The sequence below is a fragment of the Apodemus sylvaticus genome, chromosome 9, assembly GCF_947179515.1.
Source record: "Apodemus sylvaticus chromosome 9, mApoSyl1.1, whole genome shotgun sequence".
Lineage (NCBI taxonomy): Eukaryota > Metazoa > Chordata > Mammalia > Rodentia > Muridae > Apodemus > Apodemus sylvaticus.
This window is the reverse complement of record NC_067480.1, coordinates 28914011-28939090: the sequence shown is the minus strand read 5'-3', so window position 1 is coordinate 28939090 and position 25080 is coordinate 28914011. Positions and strand designations below refer to the sequence as shown.

General features: G+C 42.0%; 1 protein-coding gene across 1 annotated transcript in view; it reads right to left on the bottom strand.

The window, feature by feature from the left end:
• Positions 1-25080, bottom strand: part of Dner (delta/notch like EGF repeat containing) — a 295828-nt gene that overhangs the window by 14450 nt on the left and 256298 nt on the right. The window contains exons 10-11 of the mRNA XM_052192619.1: positions 12594-12707; positions 3231-3362 (exon numbers count right to left, since the gene is read on the bottom strand). Coding sequence (XP_052048579.1) covers positions 3231-3362; positions 12594-12707 — 246 coding nt within the window. The remainder of the gene's footprint in view (positions 1-3230; positions 3363-12593; positions 12708-25080) is intronic.

The window sequence follows — 25080 nt, the reverse complement described above, 5'->3', positions numbered from 1 at the left end:
ATTTCACACTTCTTTACTATACACGAGATTTAGCTTCATGCCATATTCTACAGTGCCTTTGTCGTTTTCAGTTTTTTAGTCATTGGTAAGGATTGATGGGCTGTATTTGATTTTTTAGTTTATCTCTTTATTTTATATAGTGTGATGTAGTTGTTTCTAAAAGCAGTTTGTTCTCTTCCTACCTAGTTAGAGTGGAGATTGAGTCTTCCAGAGTGGGCTGTTCAATAAAAAGGACAACATATCACCCACCCCCAGAAGAAATACCCAAATTAATAGATGCCCAAAGTACAACACAGAAGTATAAGGAACATGAGAAAGCAAGGCACATGACTGTTCCAAAAGATCTGAATTCCACAAACACGGGACTCACTTAGTGGCTAAAGTACCAGGTGACGATTTCAAAAAAATTTCTGATAAGAATGATTGGTGATCTGTGAGAAGATATGAACAAGCAGAGGAGTCTAGTCCAGGGCCTAGAGAAGAAAGTCAACATCAAGGAAAATGGGGGTTGGGGTAGCCAGGAAAATAAATGAGAAAATCAGCAATGAGGATGAATAAAGTTGGCAACACAGAAGAAAGTCCCAGCAAGAAAATTGAGATTCTGTAAAATAAATAAATAAACAAACAAACACACAAATGAACAAACGAATGGAAATGTTGGAAACAAAACAAAAAATCCTCAAGGAATAAAAGTTAAAAACACAAGGAATGCATGACCATTAGCTACAATCAAGCAGCAAGAAATCTCTAATGGTGGAGGACAAGGCTAATGAAACACTACAATCAAACAACTCTAACAGAAAAGGAATATATAAAAGAGCATGGCCACAGATCTAGGAACTGGAGGACCCGCTCAAGGGACCAAACCTAAGCCCATAGACTGAAGGGGTTGAGATGAACACTATGAGTGTAGCAAAGTTAGCCAACAAAATTATATCAGACAATTTCCCATGTCTAGGAAAAGAATCAGGCATTCAAATATAAGAGGCATCTAGAACTCAACAGACATGACCAAAGAATATCTCCACATCAGATTATAATTAAGATGTCAAAAATACAAAGCAAAGAAACACTAGAAAAAGCTGTAAAGGGAAACAACTCCCCTGCAAGATCAGAAATGCCAGACTAGCCTCAGATCTCTCATTAGTAACCCTCAAAGCCACTGAGTTATGGAACAATATATTTCGAGTCCTAAAAGTAATAAATGCCAACCCAGATTTCTATACCCAATTTGGAGTACATGAACTTCAACCTAGGAAGGGTTAGCATCCATCCCAATTCTACTTTAAAGCACACTAGTCTGATGCAGTGTTCTCCTGAATTTGTGTCTTAGAAGACCTGTATAATAAAGAGGGACATACATATGTTTAACATACAAAGGAGGCATAAACAGTTAGCATCAGCACATAGAAGACCTACTCAAGAGGTTCCTTATATATTAATTCAGCTCTACTCTTGGAATAAAATTTAGATTCTTTGTAGAATAATACATCTACATCACTGACAAAAATAAAAACGTCAAACATTTTACAAATTTAGAAAGTGATCACAAACATCTTCTGATATTCGAGGGTATGTCTTCATCAAAGGTTGTTCAGAAATAAGAGAAAAAATTATTAGGATGGAAATAATGTCATGCTGAGCAAATACTACCCAAAAGGTTGAAGCAAGAAGATTGTGAACTTCTTAGTCTGAACTTCATAATAAGACCATCTCTTATAGCCAACAAAAATGGAGTATGTGGGCCAATTCTTTCAAGAGTAACTAAAGCCACGGTGTTATGGTGAGGTATTCATGCATGGCTACCAAACACTATCTTGGCTCTTCAATTTAATCTGTTTATAATATCGCCTCAGGCACAGGCATATTTTAAGAAGTTTCATATCAAATCCTGCAAGATGAATGTCTAAAAACAAACTGTAACCATTTTGGCATGACAGATAATACTCTAAAGAGAGACATTGGGTCTTTTCTTTTAGCTATCATACTATTAAAAACAATAGACTCAAAGGAATTGTAATTTCCCCAGGAACCTGTTTCTGAAAGGAAATGACCAAAACCCTGGTGCAGCCAGAAGAACTTGTCTATCAAGAAAAGATTAAGCACAGTTTTGACACTTTGTCAGACCACCTTATAGAACCAACTGGCGTTGAAACGGTTTGGTCAAAGACAGATGGGATTACAGCTCGACCAGGGCTATTCAGCCTCAGGTGTTGCTCCTCAGGAGGCCACCCAGTTTGATCTGGTTTTCTCTGGGTGTTGTTTGTTGGTTGGTTGGTTGGTTTTTTTGAGACAGGGTTTCTGATTGGTACCTGTGGGTCATGGATTTGGCTAGGTTATCTGGCCAGCAAACCTCAGAGATCTTCATTGTGTCTGCCTTCAAAGCATTAGGATTATAAATACGTGCCACTACACATGGCTTTTGATGTAAACTCAGGTCTTCATACTCATCCAGAAAACACTTTACTGACTGAGCCATCTCTCCAGCCCAAGTTACTCTTATCCATCAAAGACTAGTCAGCAGTGACAACATCCAGAAAGAAGGACTCTTTGAACACCATTCCCATGAAAAGAATCATATGGAATTGGGAGGCAGCACTCCCCTAGGCACCTGGTTGGATCTGATGAAATTTTACCTCCCTTTTTAAGTAAGAAAATGCCTTTTAATGGGGGAATATTCATCAGCTTTCAAAACAGATAAAAACCACAATTCCTTTGTCACGGTTTATCACCTCCATCAGAGTGCTACACTGTTCTAGGGCATCAGACCCTGATTCTGACTTTTCCAAATTTTAGTTCATTCACCTACAGTTCCAGTGCCTTTCAGCTCCTCTTTCACATTCATCAGTTGCTCAAAGACACTTGCAAACACAAAGCCAAAGAGAATCCAAATCCTGGTTTGCTTTTTAGAGTTTCCAGAGAGGCTGCATTTTTTGATAGTATTCTAATGCCTGTCTATGAAGCACATTTTTTGGCTGACCAAGTAGTAGTGAACTTTGGATGACATTTGAAGACTCTCATCCCCAGTGGAAAGGCCAGTTGCAATCTCAAAGACTGGGCATGGCCCAAGAGACAAAAGTAGTACTTACACTCTGGAGACAGGGGTGACTTAAATGGCCACTCTGAGCCTTGTCATGGTCATTGATATAGGGACTTTTAAGTCAAAGTTTGCATCCTCTTCTTGCAGAAGGAAAAACCCACACTAAATAGCTCACAATTGAGATACTTACGGATTTCACAGTTTGCTCCCACCCAGCCATGAGGACAGTGGCAGGTGTAACCATTGGGCTGGTCCAAGCAGGTTCCAGCATGATGACAAGGATTACTGTCACATTCATTGATGTCAATGTCACACTCTTCACCTAGGAGGATAAAGAAAAATTAACAGCGATTGGCTATACCTATATCCCCCATGATTTCCTTGAAAAACAAAACAAACAAGATCCCAGGCTGGTGATCACAACTTTCCAGCTACAGAGCCCAGCCTCCTATTTGGACAAAGTGAAGAACTCTGAGAAAATTTCAGACCAGGGACTTTTTACTTAAGGAAAAACTGAGTAAAGGAAAGCAATTGTTAAAAAGACTCTCTTCTTGAGCCCATGAAGAAGTAAAGTTATTCCCACATCCTAATAAACCTTTTGAGATTGACCTAAAAGGAGAACTTAGGTTTTCAATATTATTAAGTCTACTTTACTTTGGAGCCAGAAGCTGAATCTTTTCAGATGCCCTTTTATGAAGCTCCAGGAAGCAGTTCATGATTATTTTGTAGCCAAGTGTTTGGATTTACTAAGCTAGATATTGACTTTTTAGTGGACACAGTTGAATACCCAGTTTCACAAGTCCTTTGTGAAAAACAGTTTTCCTTTCTTAATCCTTCTGTATCCTTGGATTCAGCAAGAAAGGGACTGAAAATCTTAGTGGGGGCATTAAGCCCAACTAAAGGGACATTTACAAACATGAGATTGTCCCAAATCTGACACACTCCTTCCTGAGAAATGTTGGCCCAAAGGATGCTCACATCTGCTCCAATCTGTTCTTCCCCTACAATGAAGACCATCAGACCCTGCTGACACCCAGCATTCTGGGTTTCCTCACCTACCCACAGAGCCTGTTGTAGCCTGCCAAATTAGCATACAGGCCAACATCACTGTGATCCAAACATCCCCATATAGGAAGTATCTTGCTGGCAAATGTTTCATGAACAAAGACACTCAAAACAATTTTACAGCCATCACAATAAACTGATACAAGATGAATACAAGTCTTAAACCTAAGGGCCTCTCATCAAAGCTGAAGAGGATACTTCGCACCAAGGCAATCTCTCTTAAAGAAAGGAGTTTAGAAAAACAGAAAAGAAAAAAAAAATAAATCCTCATTTGCTTAGATAAACCCGGAAAGGGATGAAACAAACAAACAAACAAATAAACAAAACCCTACTGTCATTGCCACAATCAGCTAACACCAGAACCAAGTATCTGTGCCATCTTCAGAAAGCAGCATTTCAGTGTACTTTCGGGCTTACTTAGCATTAAATTGCCCTTCTCTCAAATATTGATTTGCTTTACATTTATAAAACCACCATATGTTACTTGCAGATCATTTTAAAGGAAGAATTTCACGCGGAAAGATTTCATGTCTGTTCCATTTGGCACTCTTTGCATAAGTGGCATTTGACTATGTCAAGTCAAATCTGTCGAACAAAATGCCCAATGTCTCAGGGTCATCCTAAAATGATTATAATCGTTGTATATAAGCCAAGACAAGGTGAATTTATTTCTTGCAATAAATATACTTTACGTCAATAGAGGGGACAGACAATTGATTGCCTCGTGCTAACCTGTCTTAACCAGTTTAAAATGTGGTCCCTGCGTATCAGCAGGGTGATCTCTCTGAGAGGAGGAGGGCGCAGACCACACCATCCCAGATGGCATTACATGGTAGACTGGTAGCAAAGCACATCAACAGGGTGTACTGAGAAAGGCTGAAAAGCAAAAATCAAAGACGTTCACAGATAAACAAATCAGCATCACTTTCCCGTTACTTAGGAAGCCAGCTGTAACACAGATATTTGCTAAACAATAACCTGCATCAGCCAGTAACCCAGACATGGCAAATTTAGAAATGAGACCCCTGTGACCTAGGCAGCAATAGTGATAAAAATAGCCCAGCTCTTCCCTACCTTCACCGTGGGCAAAACCCAGCACCCTACTCTGTTCCATCAAGTGCAAGGGTAATGCCACACCCTCTGTGCACAGCATAACCATAGACCTACCACAGTCCTCAAGCTCCAGCTTCCCAAGTACTGAAATGGCAGGCGTGGCCCGACCACACTCGGTCAAACATCCATCTTCCCATGAGTCCCAATGACACTGATGCTGTTTCCAGTCAGTATGCATTTTGTCCTGTTTTAACTTCTAGTCCTAACTATGTGTCTTTACTAATGGTCACCTTAATAAATCTGAGAGTTTTGAGGGCCTGAGACAGTTATCTTTCTAGTTGACATGGCTACTATTCTCCAATTTCAGTTGTGAAGATATGGAAAACAACTTCTCCTTGACTGTTGCTGTCGATCAGGACCTGAACTTGCAGTCTTTCACAATTTCTTCTTAATCTATTGCTCTCTCCCTTCTTCTCTTTCCATCCCTCTCTCTTCTCTCTCTCTTCTCCTCCCTCTCTGCATACACACCTGCACATATGTGTATGTAGATTTACACATTTGTGGAAGGCAGAGACTTAAGTTCGATGTCTTCCTCTATCACGCTCCATTTTTTAAAATGCGTATGAGTTCTTTGCCTTCGTGTATGTCTGTGGACCACATGCATGCCTGGTGACAGAAGACACCAGAAGAAGGTACTTCTTCTGAGCTGAAATTATAGATGGATGTAAACCTACCGTGTTGGTGCTGGGCATCAAAACAGGTCCTCTGGAAAAACAGGCCATGCTGTTATTTGCTAAGTCATTTCTTGTCCCAGCCTCTGCCTTATTTTTTGAGACAAGGTTTCTCACTGAACTCAGAGCTCACAAACTAGCTAGACTGGCTAGCCAGTAAGCCATGTGTCCCGTCTTTCTCTGCCTTCCCCTCCCTAGTGTTAGGATTACAGACATACACTCCACTTTCCACATGGGAGCTGGAGATACAAACTCAGGTTGCATGGCAGACACTTGAGCTGAGCCAGTTCCCTAGCCCTCAATCTACTACTTTGTAAGAGGCAATATGGATAATATGTAGCCTGGGACATATTTAGAGAGGGCTATAACCATACTGATTCATTTGTAGTGCTTTCCTTGGGTGAGGAAATATAAAACTACTAAAAAATATATATAAAATCAGTGGTCCTTGGTCAGGTAAAGGCTCAATAGATGCCCTAACAAAGGGAAATCGAGGGGATAGGAAGGTGGGAATGGGTTGGGTGGAGGGGCATATACTTGGAGGCAGGGGATGGGAGGAGGGGTTGGGGGTTTTCGGGGAGGGGAAAAAACAGGAAAGGTTTTAGCATTTGAAATGTAAATGAAGATTATATTCAATAAAAAATAAAATAAATAAAATAAATATCCAAAATCATTGCTGTTAGTAAAGCCTTGAGTTAGCAGAGTCCATGCTCAAAGGTGTAAATGACAATCTCTGCAAACACAGAAGCTACTGTTGAACATGTTCATGCCCCAGGCGGGCACTTTCGGTTCTTCATTCATATTTTAATAGAATTTTATTATATGTGAGCAGGGTTCAAAAACCAAGGTTCTAAGGTTTACTTAGAACTTTTCCACTGGAACCTGTCTTAGCCACCCCCATAAACTAAAAGTCTGCATGAAATATATGAAAAAAATATAGAAACTCTTTGAAGAATTGAACACCAGGCCTTCCAGAGTACCAAGAAGCAAAGTGTAGCAGCTGCCTACCACAGTCCCCCTGAGGTCTACCAGCAGCGAGATCTCAACCACAGTGGTTTTACTGAACTAAGGAGACAAAAGCTGGAGTTTGTCAAGACCAAGATTCTATGCTGGGAATGCTGCTACAGAAAACAGATTAAACAAAGCACGTGAAATACTAAAGTGTGCTGTCTCCCGTCCCAGTACAATGCTCCCAAACTTGTATCAGATAAGGAGGAATTCAAGGTTCACTGCCCAGAGTGCCTCAGTGAAGCCACCGAGGGTCCCATCTTAGTAGCAAGACACAACAACTGCTACAGTAGAGGGTCAAAACGAAATGACCATCATAAAAAGGTTGGCATTATAAAAACCAGTCACACTACTCACAGTGTTAACATACAATGACCAAGAGGAGGAGAGGATGATGTCCACTTTTAAATGTCATGTGGCTACAGTAGATTTTAGGTATCAAGGCTTTATTGGCAATTGAACAGACACATCGATCAACAAAAAAGAAGGAAAAACTCAAAATAGACCCACACAAACATTGCCAACTGATTTTTGACCAAGGTTCAAAAGCAGTTCAATGAAAGGAAACAGATGGCCTTTGTAACTAATGAAACAAATTTTAAAGGAAAAAAACCAAAAAACAAATAATGTCTATTGGAAAATTCCATAAAGGAACGCAGTTGGTGAAGGAAAGTAACTAGACCAGAGAGGCCTCACTGAAGGGCAAGGCTGAAGAAGCTGAGATGCCGGACCTAATAACTTTGGAAATGAGTTGCATTAGGATGCTGTCTATGTTGAGACAGGGTCTTAGGTAGCCTACACTGACTTTGAACTCACTAAGTAGCCAAGGATGACCTTGAATTTGTAATCCTCCTGCCTCTACCTCCAGAGTGCTGGGATTTATATGCTTGAATCACCTTGCCTGCTTAGGCCTGGCTAAACTAAATAAGCTGTAAGCAGGCCCTATATTCTAACTGGAAAGGTGACTGCCTAAAAGTTTGACACTGCTATGGAGCATATTGGAATTGAAAGATGTATTGAATGGGTGTTGGGAATGGAAACTACTTAGGTTTGTTATTGGTGTGGGGAGTTATGGATAAATAAGAGAAGACCAGAATGATCCCGGTGGTGTTATAGTTGGGACATCACCTTAACCTCCAATAAACTTAACATAGGACCAGAGAGGTGCATGGTGAGATGTATATGCATCATTTGCACACATAAGTATACATGCAGACACTTCCTTAGCAGCCAAGAGGCTCTAGGATGTCTAAAAGCAGTGACATCCTAATGGCAACAAGTACTTTTAGTGTCTACAATTTATTTCTAATATTCTCCAATAAGAAGGCAGGGGACCTTAAAAACAATGGATGTCTCCAGGATGGGGCAGGAAATAGACAAGATGAGACTGGGGAGTCTTAAAATGTAAGAAAATATACAAGTCCTGAAACACAACAAACCAGAAACCCCCACAGCCATGCAGGAATGTGTAGAAGGGGCACAGGAGCCAAATGAGAGACCTCCCAGTACCCAAAATGGGAACGCTGTGAGCAGGAAAATAAACTAAAAAGTGTTGTTCTGTAACACAAGCCATACACCAAGTACCCATGAGTCTTCATTAATATAAATAAATGATCGAACAAACTAATAAATGGCAGAGAATAAACAAATCTCTCACGGGGAAGAATTCCAAATAGTCATTGAGCAACTCCACCCTAATACAAAGGAGCATGGCCCCCTCATTAAGGGTAGGCAATGCCAAGTGATTTCCTTCCACATAGTGCAGCACGGGAAAGGAGAGGAAATGAAACGGTGGGGGAAAAGTCTTCACAAACACTTCCGCAACTGACCGAAGGCCATCAGTAGCCACGAGCCATAAGGATAGCAAAGGGGCCTTGATATGCTGTGACAGGATTAAAAAAAAATGAACAAAAGACATGAAGAGACCCTTCACCATGGAGAGGTATGCAGATATCAAACAAATACATTAAAAACGTTTGACATCATTTTGCCATTGAGAAATTCAAGCTAAGGCTAACAGATTGACAAAGCCTTGGAGAAAAGCGTGGATGCCAAGCCAAGACCTGAAAAACTGAGAGGACCTACACCAGGTCATGGTCCTATAGAGAGAGCTGTGCAGGAGAATGCCAGACTTGGAGAGCAGGGCAGCTCTCTCGTTTGCTTAAATGACATTGCTTGTTTACCTCACTCTAGTCAGTCAGTGAAGAGGTTCTCTGCCACCCACTAGCTGGCCAGTTGTAAGTTTTACTAAACCTCAGATAAGCTGAGAGAAAAACAGGTAAACAAGAAGAAGAAAGGAAGGGCAGAGGCTGAAGATAAGGCTCGAGAGGACCTGGGTTCAAGTCCCAGCATCCACATGATGGTTTACAACCGCCTGTAACTCCAGTCCCAGATACGTCCTGTACCATCTGCTTGTCTCTGTGGGTACTACACACACGTGTGTACATATATTTATGTAAAGAATCAAAATTATTCCAGTTTCCAGACAGAAGAACTTGTAGTGTTAATAATAGTATTTGAAGTGCTGCCCAGAGTTTAAACATTTAAAGGAGAAAAGAATAGATAGTCTGTGACTTTGGTGTGTGCGTGAGATCCCCAAGACAGTTTACTAAATAACCCATTATAAGTAAGATACATATGTATTTAGTGAATAATAAATACATAAACAGAAAATAAATGAATACTACACTAAATATTCCACTTTCTCAGCTAGAAACTTTTCAAAGTAAATTTCAAATGGATTAAAGATTTGAATGCTCAGCTCACACAGGGCTGTAATGATATAGGAAAATATTAATAAAACCTGGAGAGTGAAAGCCATTTGAGAAACAAGGACAAGAAGGGGGAGGAAGTGAAGTTAATTATGTAAAGCTGAAATATAATACATGTAAAGCAGAACACCCTGTGCACATCTGAAGGGCGAGTGGCAAAGAGAAAACACTTAGGGTCTTGTCAGATAAGGTTAACGCAGTCAAACTAAACCGCTAAAGAAATTAGTGTGAGCGTCCTAGCAGAAAAGCAGACATAGCTATGAACAGGGTGTTCACAAAAGAATGAACACAGATGACAAGAAATATGTCTCTAACATCTTCAACTATTATTAGAGCAGCAGACCTTCAAACTAAACAATAAAAAGACACAGCTGTGTACAAGAACGATAACTCTGGAATATGTGTGTCCAGACAAGGACACAGACAGTCATGCCATTGGGTATGAAATTAGCATTTTTGTCATGCCTCGTTTTGTTTTTCCTTGGAGAACATGACATATAAATCTGTTCTCCTGGACCCCCGAGTTTCTATTCTTCAGGAATTGTACTAAAAGCAGGGTGGGGGAACATATAGAAAAATACACATGTGAAAACATTCCTTTCATTATTGTTTAAAATATGGAAACATTCTTAACGGCCAAAAATAAATTGAAGATGAACTAAAAGAGCAAATCACAGTGTCTCATAGAAGTGACTACAAGGCAACCAGTAAAAACACTTTACAAATCAAAACACTGGAGCTAGAAAGATGTCTCAGCTGTTCAGAGCACATAGTGCTCTTCCAAAGAACTCATGTCCTGTTCTCACCCCCAACAGTGGGCAGCTCACAAACCACCTAGAACTCCCGCTCCAGAGAGCTAATGCTCCCTTCTGGCCTCAGTGGTAGGTTCCTGCACATATGTTCACATACTGACCCCATACACACAAAATTATAAAACAGTAAAATATTTTAAAGGTGTAATTCTCAATATGGAAACATTTATTATTTATTCATTCACTTATTCGTGGTTAAAAGGAGGCTGCAAAATAACATGGATATTATGATCCCATTTGTGTCCATATATGTGCACACCTATACCATATACCATATTCTATGTCTAGAGCTTCAGGAAAACTCTGTATACCATATTCTATGTCTAGAGCTTCAGGAAAACTCTGTATACCATATTCTATGTAAGGCATACAGGTCTACACCGTATACCATATTCTATGTCTAGAGCTTCAGGAAAACTCTTTTATGTAATACGTTAATAATGTTATTTACCAGCAATATGATGTTAACGGGTGACTTATTTTAATAACTTTAAATCTTCTCATTACTTTCATGCTTTTTATTTATTACCGGCAAGACAGAAATATCTGGAAAAGACCCAGGAATCTCCCCCACACACACACACAATATTTTTTGCCTCCGCCGACTGATATATAAATGTCTCTCTGTGTTTATAAGCCATCAGATAAACAAAACCATCTGCAAGTCATTTTCTGGAGCAAGCCCATTTCTCAGTTTCAGGACAGCCCAGAAGGAAAGCACAGGATGTGAAACAGGGAAACAGAAAACATAAAAAAGATCAGAAGTTGGTTCTTCCCCGGCCACTTGGCAGTTGGCACCCTTCCCCAAGGGTAAACAGCTCAGGCTGCCCCAGGAAGCACTAGACAGTGGACTCCGCAAGATGCTGTCCGGTTTGGAGGTGGCCGAAGTGTCCCAGAAGGAGAGGTTAAGAGTAAGCAGGGAGCCCCTATCAGAGGATGCCGCGTGTTTCTCTACAGAGCACCTGCCTCCTTCCAAACACAGCCTCCTCCCAACCTCACAGTGGAGGGACCCTCTGCCTTTGTTGACTTAACAAAGTCCCAAAAGTACAGACCTTGTATTCTTTTCTTATGTGCATATGTGTGCACGTACATATGGATACACGTGTATGAGCATGAATCCTCATGTGTGCAGTTACCAGAGGACAACCCTGGGTGTTGTTCCTCAGGCAGCAATCACCTTGTGTTCTCAGGCAGGGTCATCCACCGACCTGGAACGTGCCATGTGACTAGTTATCTTGTCAGTGAGCCTGCCTGTTCCCCCTTCCCAGCTCTGAAAGGACAAGTGTTCCATCTCACTCAGTTTTTGCATGTGTCCCAATGATGTAACTAGCTCAGGTCTTTATGCTTGCTCAACAAGCTCCTTACCTACTAAGATATGTCCCCAGTTCTCACCTCTTATTTTTTAGTCCGAGTTGTACAGGAAAAACCAAGGTTGAAACTTGGAATATTCTGGACTCTCATGGTTGCAGACTTCCTGTGAGAATCTAATGAAAACTGAGACCCTCCCCTCAGCACACACATCTAATATAACATCTTACATCTACTTTCACAAAAGGTCCCCACTACGGCATGGACAACAAATCCTGTTAGCTTAAGTCCCCCAGTATAGAATTAACTCCCTGACAGACTCAGAAGCCACTAAGACTGGAATGAACCTGTGTCCTCAACTGTCACAGCCCACTCCAGTGGACGTTCCCATATGACCTTCTTCCCCAACACCACCAAATCGTCTACAGCTCTCAAAAGTCTGTTATTTTTATCACATTCAATAAAAATGAAAGAGTATCTGAATGGAGTTTGCGCAAAGAACACACTCCTTTCCCCTTCACACTATATTAATACTACCACTTTCAAGTGTTCTCTTAAAGGCCTCTGGCTTATGCTTCAAAGCCCCCGCTCTGGAAATGTACAGCGATGGCAGTCACAGCAGATCTAAATGATAAATGCTCACTTCAGAAAAGCCTACTTTAATGACAACACAGTCTATTGTTTTAAAATAGATCTCACTGAGGTAATGCCTCCTGACATTTACAACATCCCTGCTTTGCATTCTGCTTTGCAGAAGGTTTGGGGCTGTTTAACCTCGGCAACCACACGCTCCTGGACCACTTACCTGTGAACCCGGGCGCACAGATGCACGTGCTATTCAGCCCTTCGCTGTCACAGGTACCTCCATTCAGACAACTGATGTTAGCACAGGGGTCCTTGTACAGTTCACAGTGTGTTCCTGCAGAGAAGCAAACAAGAGTGGGTGACTCATGGAGCACTCTCTGGTTCCTGATGCCTTCAAAAGGGAGGTGTTTCACCAGCATGTGACTGCACTGGGGGATAGGTTCATAATGTGCATGTGTGCATGTGTGAGTGCATGTGTATGCACCTCTGTGTGTGATGTATGTCTGTGCATGTCTGTGTGTATATGTGCATTATGCACATATGTGTGATGATGTGTGTGTGTGCTTATATGTGCATGTGTGTATGCATGTATATGTGTGAATGAATGTATGCTTATGTGCCCATGTGTGTATGTCTGTTCTTGTATGTACATGAATGTGTGTGCCCACTCCTTGCTTTAGAATATCATAAAAATGTGCCTTTTTAGAAAATAATAAATTTAACCTCTGCCCATGGACTCTACTAAGAAATCTTACCTCCGTGTTCTCTACATATCCCAAAGCCTATGGCATTTCTAGAAAGCCAAAAACCTGAAAGTTAAAGGTTCTCAATGGCTGGCCCCAGCACTCATGAACATATAGGCAGCAGTATTGACTTTAATGAGTTGCTGGGATGCGGGTGGAGAGAGAGACAGAGAGAGACAGAGACAGAGAGACAGAGAGAGGACATGCAGTTATAGAAGAGGTATTGGGCAGATATGGGGGAACTGAAGAAGAGATGGAGTGTATATATGATAATATTTCACTGTGTATTTGTATAGAATTCTCAAAGAATGAAAGAAAAAAATATCAGTGGCAAATGCTGAGTCTCCAAAGGCAACAAAGTGCTTGACAACCAGAGAGACATTTCAGCATTGCTGAATGACAAAAGAGGTGAGACTGGGAGTCATCCCAGATCCTCCGAAGTAGAAGAAAACTCATGCCCTGGTCCAGGTGAGAACATCATGAGATGCCCATCCTGACAGTCTCAGGAAAAGGAGCATGTGGCAAACATGAGCGCTGCGATGCTGACCTCACGCGCCCTCCACTTCCTTCCTCAGCTCCCACTGCTCAAGTGGCTGCCACACCCAGTGAATCATCCTGTGGGCTCTGACACATTGCTGGCCTTTTCTCTCCTTTCTTTGTCACTGCCTTAAGAAATGAGGCTCAAGGACGGGGGTCAGAAGAGTATAAAATGGACATCCTGCCTACACACGTGACCACCCTGCCTACACACGTGATCACCCTGCCTACACACGTGATCACCCTGCCTACACACGTGATCACCCCCATTTAAGTAGACCATTTTAGAACAGCAGCCTTTAATTTCTGGTTCTGTGTTGAATATGATCAATGCCAGATTCAAGCATTGATAAGCATCTTGCCTGGGATTTTTCCCAAGTGTTTTCCAGATGTCGTTGATGCATACCTGCAGGAAGCAGTCACTCCTAACAAGACCTAACTCCCTCTCTGTGTCCAGGGCCTTAAAGGGAACCTCCCTGTCTTGGTAATAGGAAATTTACTTCTGCATTTCGATGTACAGGGTTCTCTTCCTGAGGTTTCCATTCCTAGAGTCTTGTGATGTAGCTCACCCAGTGTTTGATTCCCCCAAACCACAGAAACCAGGCACACATGAGTGTATGTTCCACACACATACAATCCAAGTACACCAAAGTTTGAGGCAAGAGAATCAGAAATTTAAAATCATTCTTGGCTCCATAAAAAGATTAAGACCCTGTCTCAGAAAGAGGGAGGGAGGGAGGGAGAGAGAGAGAGAGAGAGAGAGAGAGAGAGAGAGAGAGAGAGAGAGAGAGAGAGAGAGAGAGAATTCCCCAAGGAAGAATGTACCCATTGAATATCCGATACAAAATGGTCAACTCTTAAAACATGTACATACAAGCAACATTCTATGAGTTGAACAATAAATTATATATATATATATATATATATATATATATATATATATATATATATATATACACATATATATCCATTAATCTGAAAGAAAGCAAGGAGAATGCATGTATGCGAGAGCTTGGAGGAAGAAAGAAGGAAGAGGAAAACAATGTAATTATAATCCAAATATTTAAAAATCTCAAAGACCACAAGTTTCCATTGAGCTGCTCAATGGAAGCCAGACAACAAACAGCTCCCACTGTAATGTAAAATAAAGTTCAAAGAGAGTCCAGCAGACCTAAATAGCTACAAGGAGACCATGCTCACTGGGTACCCAACCATCCCTAGCCAGTCCAGCCAGGGCAAGAGAGCTAACTGCATTCTCCAAATAAGGTTGAAAAGCAAATTCTAGGCCAAAATTTGTACATAATAACTGTATCTACCTATATTCTATCTATCATGTGTCTATCTATCATCTAATCTACCTATTGCTTTTTTCTGAATAGCAAATTATTTTTTCATAATTTCCTATTGATTCTTTGTGAATTTCACAAGCACCCCAATCCCACTTGTTTCCCAGTCCTTCTATATCTGCCCTTGACCCTTATAATCTTCCACTAAAAGAAAATAAACAATATAAACCATCTTGCCACAAAACCTGCTGTGTGTCACACAGTATACATCCTTTTGCCCAAACACCTTTCCTTGCAAATGTTCATTGCAGTGAGTCACTGGTCTGGTTCAAGACCTCTGACTTCTGCTACACTATCAATACTGAACCCTCACAGAGATGCCTCTGGGATATCCTGTTGTTGCCCTGTGTCATGGAGATCCCACAGCTCTGGATCTGCAGGACCAACTGGCCCTTTTACATACTCCAGCAGCTTATAGGTTGGGTAGATATTGGGGTAAAGTCAGCTCAAAGCCCTGAGTATGGGCCATACATTTCTGGTTTTGCACTAACGTCTCATACAACCCATGTTGGTCTCACACTCACTATGTGGCCTATGATAACTTTGAACTTCTGATCCACCTGCCACTGCCTCCCAAGTACTAGGATTCCTGGTGGACACCACCCACCATCCACATCCAATATATACATTCCTGGATATCAAACCAGAAGAGCTTGTGAACGCTTCCTCCACAGACCTAAAAGTATGCAATGAGATGGATTTAATAAAAAAAACTCTCAAAATCATCAGCACATAATTGCAATCTTCCATGTATCAGGATTTCTTTTCCTTTGGCAATAACTTTGTTCACTGTTATTTTTCTTTATTTATTTATTTATTTTTTTTTTTGATAGATAAAAGTATTCAGTTACCCGAGCATTCATTGAGAGATTTTTGGCAGCAAGACCAGACAAAAGCTCATCTCAGCAGAAACATGATTCCTTTGTATTGGGAAGGGCTCACAGTCCCTAGTGCATACTTGAGCCACTTGCATTTCTATAGTCTAAGACTGGTAATCCTTCTATTAAATAAAACCGTCACATTGCCCTGTAGGTCATTAGAACAGAGTACCTCTGTGCTGGAAGCTAAATGCATGGGGTAGATGACCATGGTTACTCCTGGTATACCCAGGTGCTTCTCCTGCTCAAGCCTTCCTCTTGGGGTCTGGGACCCACTTTCCTGCCTTCCCCACCATTCCTCAGAGTGCTCACCCAATGCTGTCTTAGGCAACTGGACTCCCTGACCAAAAGTGCCAGCCTTCAACTCTTCTTCAGCTGGACTTCGCCTGACCTAGCTGAACTCCTCCGTCTATTCCCAAGACAGATGCCCTTTCCCTCTAATGCTGACCCTCGACATTCCCGAAGCAAACAAGTCTTAGACATTGTGTGTGGAGAGCTTGCTGAGATGTTCATTGTCACAGAATCCCTTGTGTCAAATCACAATGTATCCTTTCCCCTCCTTGATTCCCCCCTCAGATCTCTGAGCACCTTCAGAGCAGGGCATGCATCTTAATTTGTGCAAGAAACTGCAGCTACAATACCATAACCCTGTCCTCACACAAAGGATGACAGCCAGCCAGTGTACTTTGGCTGACACGCAGGTGGGATTGCCAGAGGAATGAGAAGTCATTCCAAATTCCAAATGGGCTTCCAAAACATCCTATTTTGTTAGGGGAAACCAGGTCCACACTTGAAGCTTAGTCTGAGGACTGACATAGGCATCACCCCTTGGCAGGAGACTGAGCATGCACAATTACGAAACATGTTTAGTCTCAAACAAAAATAAACAGCAAAACTAATAATAATTCATACTTCTCATATTAAAGAATTGCCAATTATGTTTCTGGAAATTTTTCTAGTCTAACAGTGCTCTTTCCTAAATTTAGTTTTAAAATGACCTAGACCACAAGGAGCGATGAGTCAATTATATTTGCCCATTTGTCCCAAATTACTTATAACTCATATTTGAAAGCTGAAATTCATTTTTTTATCTCCCAGAAAGGTAGACTAGGTAAAGACAATTAACTAAAAATACTCCTGGAGGACTAGTGTTTTGTATTCCGGTTTTGTGGCTATTGTTTTCTGGTTTACGATGCTAAGGACTGAACCTAGGACCCGAGCTTACCAGGCAAGCTCTGCATCCCTGAGTTGCATCCCAACCTTAGACGTGTTCTTTTCACTTCAATTTTGCTTTGTGGTTCATCCTATTCTATTCAGATTCTACTTTCTCCTTCAAGACTTTCCCAGTTTGCCACTAGTACTGAGCTTACCGTCTTCTGAACCATTTGAGAAATTCAGTTGCTACCTCAACGATAGTAATATTGCTCCTTGAGCATGCTGGCCTAGGCCTGCTCCCCTAGAGAAGTGATGGGCAGAGCTGGGGAGGCTTGGACTCAGCTCACATCTGCATAAATCACAGTGCAGGAGAAGCACTTGAACTCTCTGTTCACTCCTTAAGGAGCACGTAACAAAAGACAAGGATTTATGCAAAAAATAAATATCATTCCTTCAGCAACAAAGATACTATGAGACCAAACCTCTAACCTAGTAAGAATTTCTAAGACATTATCCACTCCCTCCAAATTCCGGAAGGTAAAAAAGTTCAATGGACAAAAATATTGATGGTAGAATCATTTATCACAGACCCATGTCAGGGCTGTGTGGCCAGTAAATCCCCAAATGAGCTGTGTAACAAAAGAATTGGTAAATATTCCTTCATGGGAACATTACATAGCCATTTAAAATAAAACCAGAAAGACTTCCTAGCAATGCATAAATCAAATATGATTATCGTGTTGTGTGCCAGCACAATACAAAATTACAAGTATGTACAATTAGAATGGAAACGACTACAATTACATATTGCTTTTGTGTGCTGTAACACTGTGAGCATTATTAATTACTGGCATGTTGTTTTCATAATTAAAAGCTGAAATGCTTCCTTTCTGACCTGTGTCACTAAGAATCCCAAACAAGTATTGGATAATCATTACATTTACCCCGCTATAAAGAAACAGAAATTAATCCAACATGAAGCTATACCTTGACTTTTTGACACTCTGAGGCTATGAAATTCACCTCAATTTCATGGGGAGTCTTCTTTTAAAAGCCAGGCATATATATATATATATATATATATATATATATATAGAGAGAGAGAGAGAGAGAGAGAGAGAGAGAGAGAGCCAGGCATTATCGTTGCAGACAATGGTTTCTGGGTCACGATGCAGTTTGGAATGTCTGTCCATTCTTGTACCAGAAACATACGAATGTAGTAGTACTTGTAGCATTGTGATGGATTTTCAGACCTTCAGAAGTTTCACCCTGTTTCCCTTTTCACACATTCTTAGGGCTATATGTGCCCAACTTCCCATTATCTTTGTACAGTTATATTAATGTATAATAACTAAAAAACAAAATAAAACAAGCCACTTAGAAAAATACATAGAGTATGAAGTTAAAGCCCAGCCATCAGCTATTAAAGTTCTAACTCCAAACAACTACTAGTTAACATTGGTGTCTGCCTCTCTGAGTGCTTGCTATACCACTATACTGATTTTTATGCATGAATACCAGTGGCAGAAATGCTTCTGCAGAGGGCAGCATTGCCCACTCTGTAGGGAGAATAAGGACGATGACTGTAGAGATGATGTCCTGACCCTTGCTTTCCCTCTGAACTTGCCCCTCTGTCTCTTGTCAACTTCATCTACCTTCCTCTCCTCCTTCCCATCAGCCCTAACTCGCGCTTCTAGAAGTCTTGCCATTTGCTGCACTCTGGGTTAGTTCAGCCCTGTGTCCAGTAGTCTTCACTGTGACCTAATCCTAAGTGTCTCCATAAATAAAGCCACATTAAACCTGCTTCCTGTAATGGCTCATGCTGATTGTCAACTTGACAAGTTCTAGAGCAGTGGTCCTCAGTCTTCCTATCGCTGAGACCCTTTAAAACAGTTCTTCAATGTTGTGGTGACCCCCGACCAAAAATGATTTCCATTGCTCCTTCATTACTATAATTTTGCTAATGTTATAAATCATAGCAAATCAGTAAATATCTGATATACAGGATATGAGACATACTGTTCTGGCATCACTGAGAAGTTTTGGGGCATGTCTGTGAAGAAGTTTCTAGACAGGGCACTGAGGAGCCAAGACCCACCCTAAATGTGAGCAGTACCTCTCCCTGGGTGAGAGTCCGGGACTTCCTAGAGAGAAGATAGGGGGCAGAGCTCCAGCTCTCATCTCTCTGCATATCTTTTAAATTTTAATTTACTATTAGTGTGTGCCTGTGTGTGCGCGCGCATGCATGTACACACATGCATACATGGAAAAACCAAACCCATGGCATACATGTTGATGTCAGAAGACAACTCTGTGGAATGATTTGTCTCCTTCTACTTTATGTGGGTTTCAGAGATTGAGTCCAAGCTTGAAGGCTTGTGTGGCAAGCACCTTTTCCTGCTGAGCCATCTTGCCAATCCATTTAATAATACTGTTTGCCAGTAGGCAGAGCCAGGAGAACCCTGAAGATAAAGGGGAAGAAGGGTTGCAGGAGACAGAGGGGCCAAGGACATGAGAATACTGCCCACAGAATTAACTACGACGTAGGGCTCAGGGGACCATAGAGACTGAAGTGACAACCATGGACCCTATATGGGTCTGAGTTAGGTCCTCTGCATATATGTTATGGTTGCATAGTTTGGTGTTCTTATGGGACTGCTAACAGCAGGAGTCTGGGTGTCTCTGACTCTGTTTCCTGCATTTGTGACCCTTTTCCTCCTACTGGCTTGCCTGGTTCAGCCTTGATATGATGGTCTGTACCTGGTCTTATTGTAATATGTTATGTAATATGTGCTTTTCTGAAGGGAAGCAGAGGAACAGTGGATCTGGGGGCAGTGGGTGGGGGTGGGATGGGGGATGAGAAGAGTAAAAGGAGGGGAAATTATTGTCAGGAGGTAATGTATGGGCAGAGAATAAATGGAAAATAGACAAATCGGGTATTTGGTTTTTTAAATGTTATTTGAGTTTTATTGTCTCTTTGCTTGAGTCCATATGCAATGGAACCAGCTAACTCATATTCTTCCCACCATACTTCCTTTGTCAGGATGAACATCAGCCTCAATCTGTGAGCCAGAGCAAACTCTTTCTCCCTCAAATTGCTTCTATCCACTGTCACTGCCAGATCTATGTCACAAACATAGAAAACTGGTACCAAAAAAAAAAAAAAAATGGAGTGGTTTCTATGATAAATCTGACCTCTTTGATTTGAATTATATGACAAATAATGACAAATTATAAATAAATAATGACAAATTATATGATAAATCAGTTAATTTCTGGAGGTCTTTGAGGCTGGCTGGCATTGGAAGGGTTTGGAATTTGAGGCTAGCGAACCTGTAGAAGACCAGACTATGGAAAGAGGTATAGATCATGGAGACTGGCTCATGAGATTCTAGGAGGGTACAAAGATTCTGCCAGGAAGTTCTCTAAACAATTCATGTTATATTCTGCTAAACAATCTGTCTGTCTCCTTTCTATGTCCTGGGGAATTAAGAGAAATTAATTACTAACTCAGTGGATTAATTTGTTTGGTAGAGAAGATTTCAAGATGGGATGGTATTTGGTCTGTGGCTACGACCACTGCTTGCCCCTCTCAGCCCACCTGGAAAGCTGTGCCTTGTGAAAATGCAAATTTGGTTGACAGACATGAGCTAAACTGCGAATACCATTGAAGAGAAGGTTCCTGACTCAAAACCCACTGCCTATGAAGTGTGATGTGTGCAACTGTAGTCCGACAGGGTCAGGCTTCATTCTGAGATGAGAGCACTCTACGGTTATCAGCTGCATAGACAATGCAAGACTGAGGGGTTCATGGAGTCTGGGGCTAAAATCTCAGAGAGCCACTAACACCATGCAATATATGACAGGGTTGGAATTCCTGCAAGGATGTGCTGAGAGGCCACTGTGTGACGCTGTGAAGGTGAATCCTGGACTGAAATTCTGATTTTGCTCCAGCAACAAGAAAGGGAATGGGAGGAGAGGCCCGTGGTCCTGGGAAGGCTCCATCGCCCCAGTGTGCATGCCAGGGCTGGGAGGTGGGAGTGGGTGGGTGGGCGGGTGGATGGAAGAACAGCCTCACAGAAGCAGGGGGAGTGAGGATGGGATAGGGGGTTTCTATTTTATTTACATTTGAAACGTAAATAAAATAGCCAATAAAAAATCTAAACAAAAAAAAAAAAGAAAAAGAAAAAGAAAGATAATAACACTTGGTCTTTAACACAAGTATGTGACTCTCCCACCACATAGAGACTTAATTAAAATGATATAGAACTTTACTTCAGCAGCTGGAATCCTCCCCATGGGTGCATATGATCTGCCCCCATGTAATTCTCTCTCCTAAACATGAACTTCTATTCCAGAGCATATTGGAAAGTTCAGAGCTTTTGAAGACACATCTAAAGTTCCGAATCAGCTTTCTTGGAAAGCTCATCCTAAGTGGGTCTACCCCGATGCAGAGGCCATTGAGGGATACTGACCTCTGCTGGTACTGAGGATCTGGACCCACAAGAAGAAGCAAGCTGTTATAAACTCTACAGCTGGAAGAAAGGGTGTGAACTCTGTTCAGCCCTGAGGGTCCTTCCGGGATTCTGGCCTTAGCTCAGAGCTCAGCCTGTCCCCTACACAGTGGCTTGAGGGACCCTGGGCATAGCACTGCTCAAGCCATGCCTGGACTGACAGAACTAATATATATTTAAAGCTGTGTCCTAAGTGACTGGTACATTGTAAGCCTCTGTGTGGCAGCAGCTAGCTAATGTAGCAGTTGCACCTATTTTAAGCGACTCTTTGCACCATTAAATTATCACAGTCGCCTCACTCTCATCCATCTGGGTCACTCCCTGCATTTAAATCAGCATTCCCACCTCCCTCCTGTTCTTCCCCTTCCACTATCCAAATGTCTCCTGAGGACACTTCTTACAAACACAGTCCCAAAGAGGGCACATGATATCAGGGTTTCCAAATGCTTGGATGTACAGTGATATGCATGTGTGTGTGTATGTGGGCACGCCGGGATGTGTGCTAATGCATGGGTGTACATGTGCATGTGGAAACGTGGGGACAACCTCAGGTATCAGCCTCAGAAATGGCATCCATCTCATCTCTCGTTAGCCTGGGATTCATCGAATAGGGAAGACTGGCAGGCCTGCGAGCCCCAGACACGCCTGTCTCTGCTTCCCCGGGCCTAGGATGACAGTTGTTTTTTGTGTGCATTCTGGAGATAGGCTGCAGGTCCTTGCCCTTATGAAATAAGCGGTTCACCAGCAAACTATCTTTCCTTTGTCCTCAAACTTAGGTGGTCCTCTGACAACCAGTCTTTTACCATTCTAAACATGGCTGTCATGTGACTGGCTTTCCCAGACCTCTTACTGTTTTGTATGAATGCTGTGCATCCCATGTAAAATCTTACAGAATGCTCTGATCAGCCCAGGAGTTAGAACTTCTTTCAGGAAATAGCAACTCACACCTTGAATTCATCAGGCACCTTGAATCTCTCCTGCTTACAAGCCAGTTTTTTCTACTTCCTGAGTTCTTGCCATAGTCACATGGTGCTGGCCTGTTCTTTCTCCTTCTGGAGCCTCTGTCCTCACAGCCCTTGGGTCTTTTCTCCACAGCTCCTATCTCTTCTCAGATGATTTTTATCCCTCTGTACTTTTATGTCTATCAGTAAATAGTTCCACCCTTTGGCTTTCCAGATTCCAGTTCAAGTCTGACTAAAACACGTCACATTTTACTTGCCCTCTTGGGTCTTTAGAGACTCTATTTTTCTTCTTTGAGTTTTTGGTATAAGCTGCTTGCCCTGCAGGGGCTGGAGGAGGACATCAAGTCAGAAAGGTGACACTGGATTGGCAGCCAGCTGAGTCCTGTCTTCTGTAGCCTAGAGTAGAGAGGCCTCTCGGTCTAGATTTCTCAGGGCCTGCTGGTATGAGCAGGATTAAAACCATTCCTCTCTCTCCAGCCACACAAGACAGGATTAGGGCCTCTGGACTATGCAACTCTCTTAAAGAGCAGCCAGTTGCCATGAACTGAAGAGATAACTCTGCCTGCGGGGATCACATGCAGTATGTTCACAGCACACCACTCAACTCCATAAACTTGGGATCTTTGCCCCCAAGTCATCAGTCCCTCAAGTCCTCCACTCTCCATGGAATCCTCCCTCCTCTTCTGACTATAACTCAAATCTCCCAGCTCCTATAACATCCCTTAAGAACCTCATCTTCAAATGACCTTCTCCCCTCCAAGGATCAAAAACATTGACTATGGGCTTTAGCTGCTGTCTTTTTAGAATACTCTCTTATCCTAGGAGATGCATTTGTGTGTATGGTAAAGGTAACGCTCAACACTGCAGACACACTGAGAACAAAGTAATTAGAGGGAACTTCTCAAATTGATGAAAGGTCCTGGCTCAAAACACAGAAGGAAGCACTGAACTTAGCACGTGGCCACTAACATGGGACAGAATTACATCCTAGCAATTGTCATTTCAGATAAGCTTTCAAGGGAGAGTTCTCAAAGGCACACCTGAGAATGTACCAGCAATGTAAAGTCCTGGGCCCCACTGTGAGCCTAGAATTAAAACCTGTAAAGGTAAGGTGTAGGGAATTACAGCAGATTTGCTGGCAGGAGATAATTAAGGCTAAAGTTTGAGAGCCATGGCTCACAGCAGAGGAAGGAGAGGTAGGGGAGGGAGAATGGGTCTATTTGAAGAGTTTTACAGATAATAATTTTCTTTCACCCTATAGAGGTGTAGCCTCGTGTGTGTTTGGAGTAATAGTTTGATACAGGGCTTCTGGAGATGTGTTGCGGTTTTAGAACAGCAATACAGACAGTTAAACTACAACAACAGAGAATGTATGGAAAGCGCATGGAAAAAGTTAGCATCTCGGCCTTTGAATTTTCAGGGGCATGGGTAGGCTTTTATATGCAACTATATTTTTCTTGCTTAGTAAGGACAGTATTAGCTAGAGGTCAGAGATAAGAAAGTAAATAGGAAGACATATATTCAGAATACAACTGCTTAATGATTTTGCTATTTATAAAGATGAGACCTGCTCTACGAACTAAAGACTATTGGTAGTTTCAGTTGTGCGAAGCCCATACTAACCCTATAACTGAGGGATATGGAAATCTCAGTAGGCATCGTTTTTTTGTACTTTATAGAGAGAAAACCAAAATCCATTTGAAAGCTTTGTCTGGGCTCAGCAGACCTGTGGCATGATATAAGACGAGCTAATTAGACCACTGGATCAGCGGTTCTTTTATTCTTCTTTTCAGAATCACATGAATTTCCCTCTTTCTCCACGTTCTGAGATAGACCCCCTCTCCCCCAAGCTGAAAGGCCATGTGGATAAGCCAATACATCTGTCCCCGTGGCTTTGAAGATGTGGATGCTTTTTGGTAGTCACTGGGCATCCCATTCCAAATGAAACAGCAGACATCCAGAGCATCTCACTGAGTATGTCAGTCCTTAAAGCTTACCACAAAGATCAGGTCTGTGAAAGAGAAGCAGGAAGAGACAGATGGAGACTATCAAGTAAGTAGTGAATGGAGTTGAAAGGTTAAGGGGAATGGATATAAATAGGGACACAAAAGTATTTGCAAAATCTCAAGCCAGCCCTGGTGCTCTGGAGTAGGAAAATGTGCAACAGCTAGCAAGCAGCTCTCGAGCTGCTGTGAGCTGTGGCTGTGGAGGATCTGGGCTTACATGAAGCCACACCATCTATACACCATGGCTAGAAGCCAAGTTAAAGGCAGGGAGAAGGGCTTTAGGAACTGAACCACACCAGCCAGCCCATGATGATAACATTCCCATCTGCCTTGTGAGGCGGTTGCTGGCAGGATTCAATCAGTTAACGCATGTGCATGCTTAGAACGTGATCCACACACTTCAACTCTCCCGTCAATGTCAGCTGTTTTTTTCCAGAGTGGCGTTAACAGGCATCTAATCAGATGAACGTTCACATCCCAACTGACTTGTTTACTAAGAACTCACTTCTTTGCCAACGCATGAGGTCCCAGCAAGGGCATGCTGCTTTTATCCACCAAGTCATGGA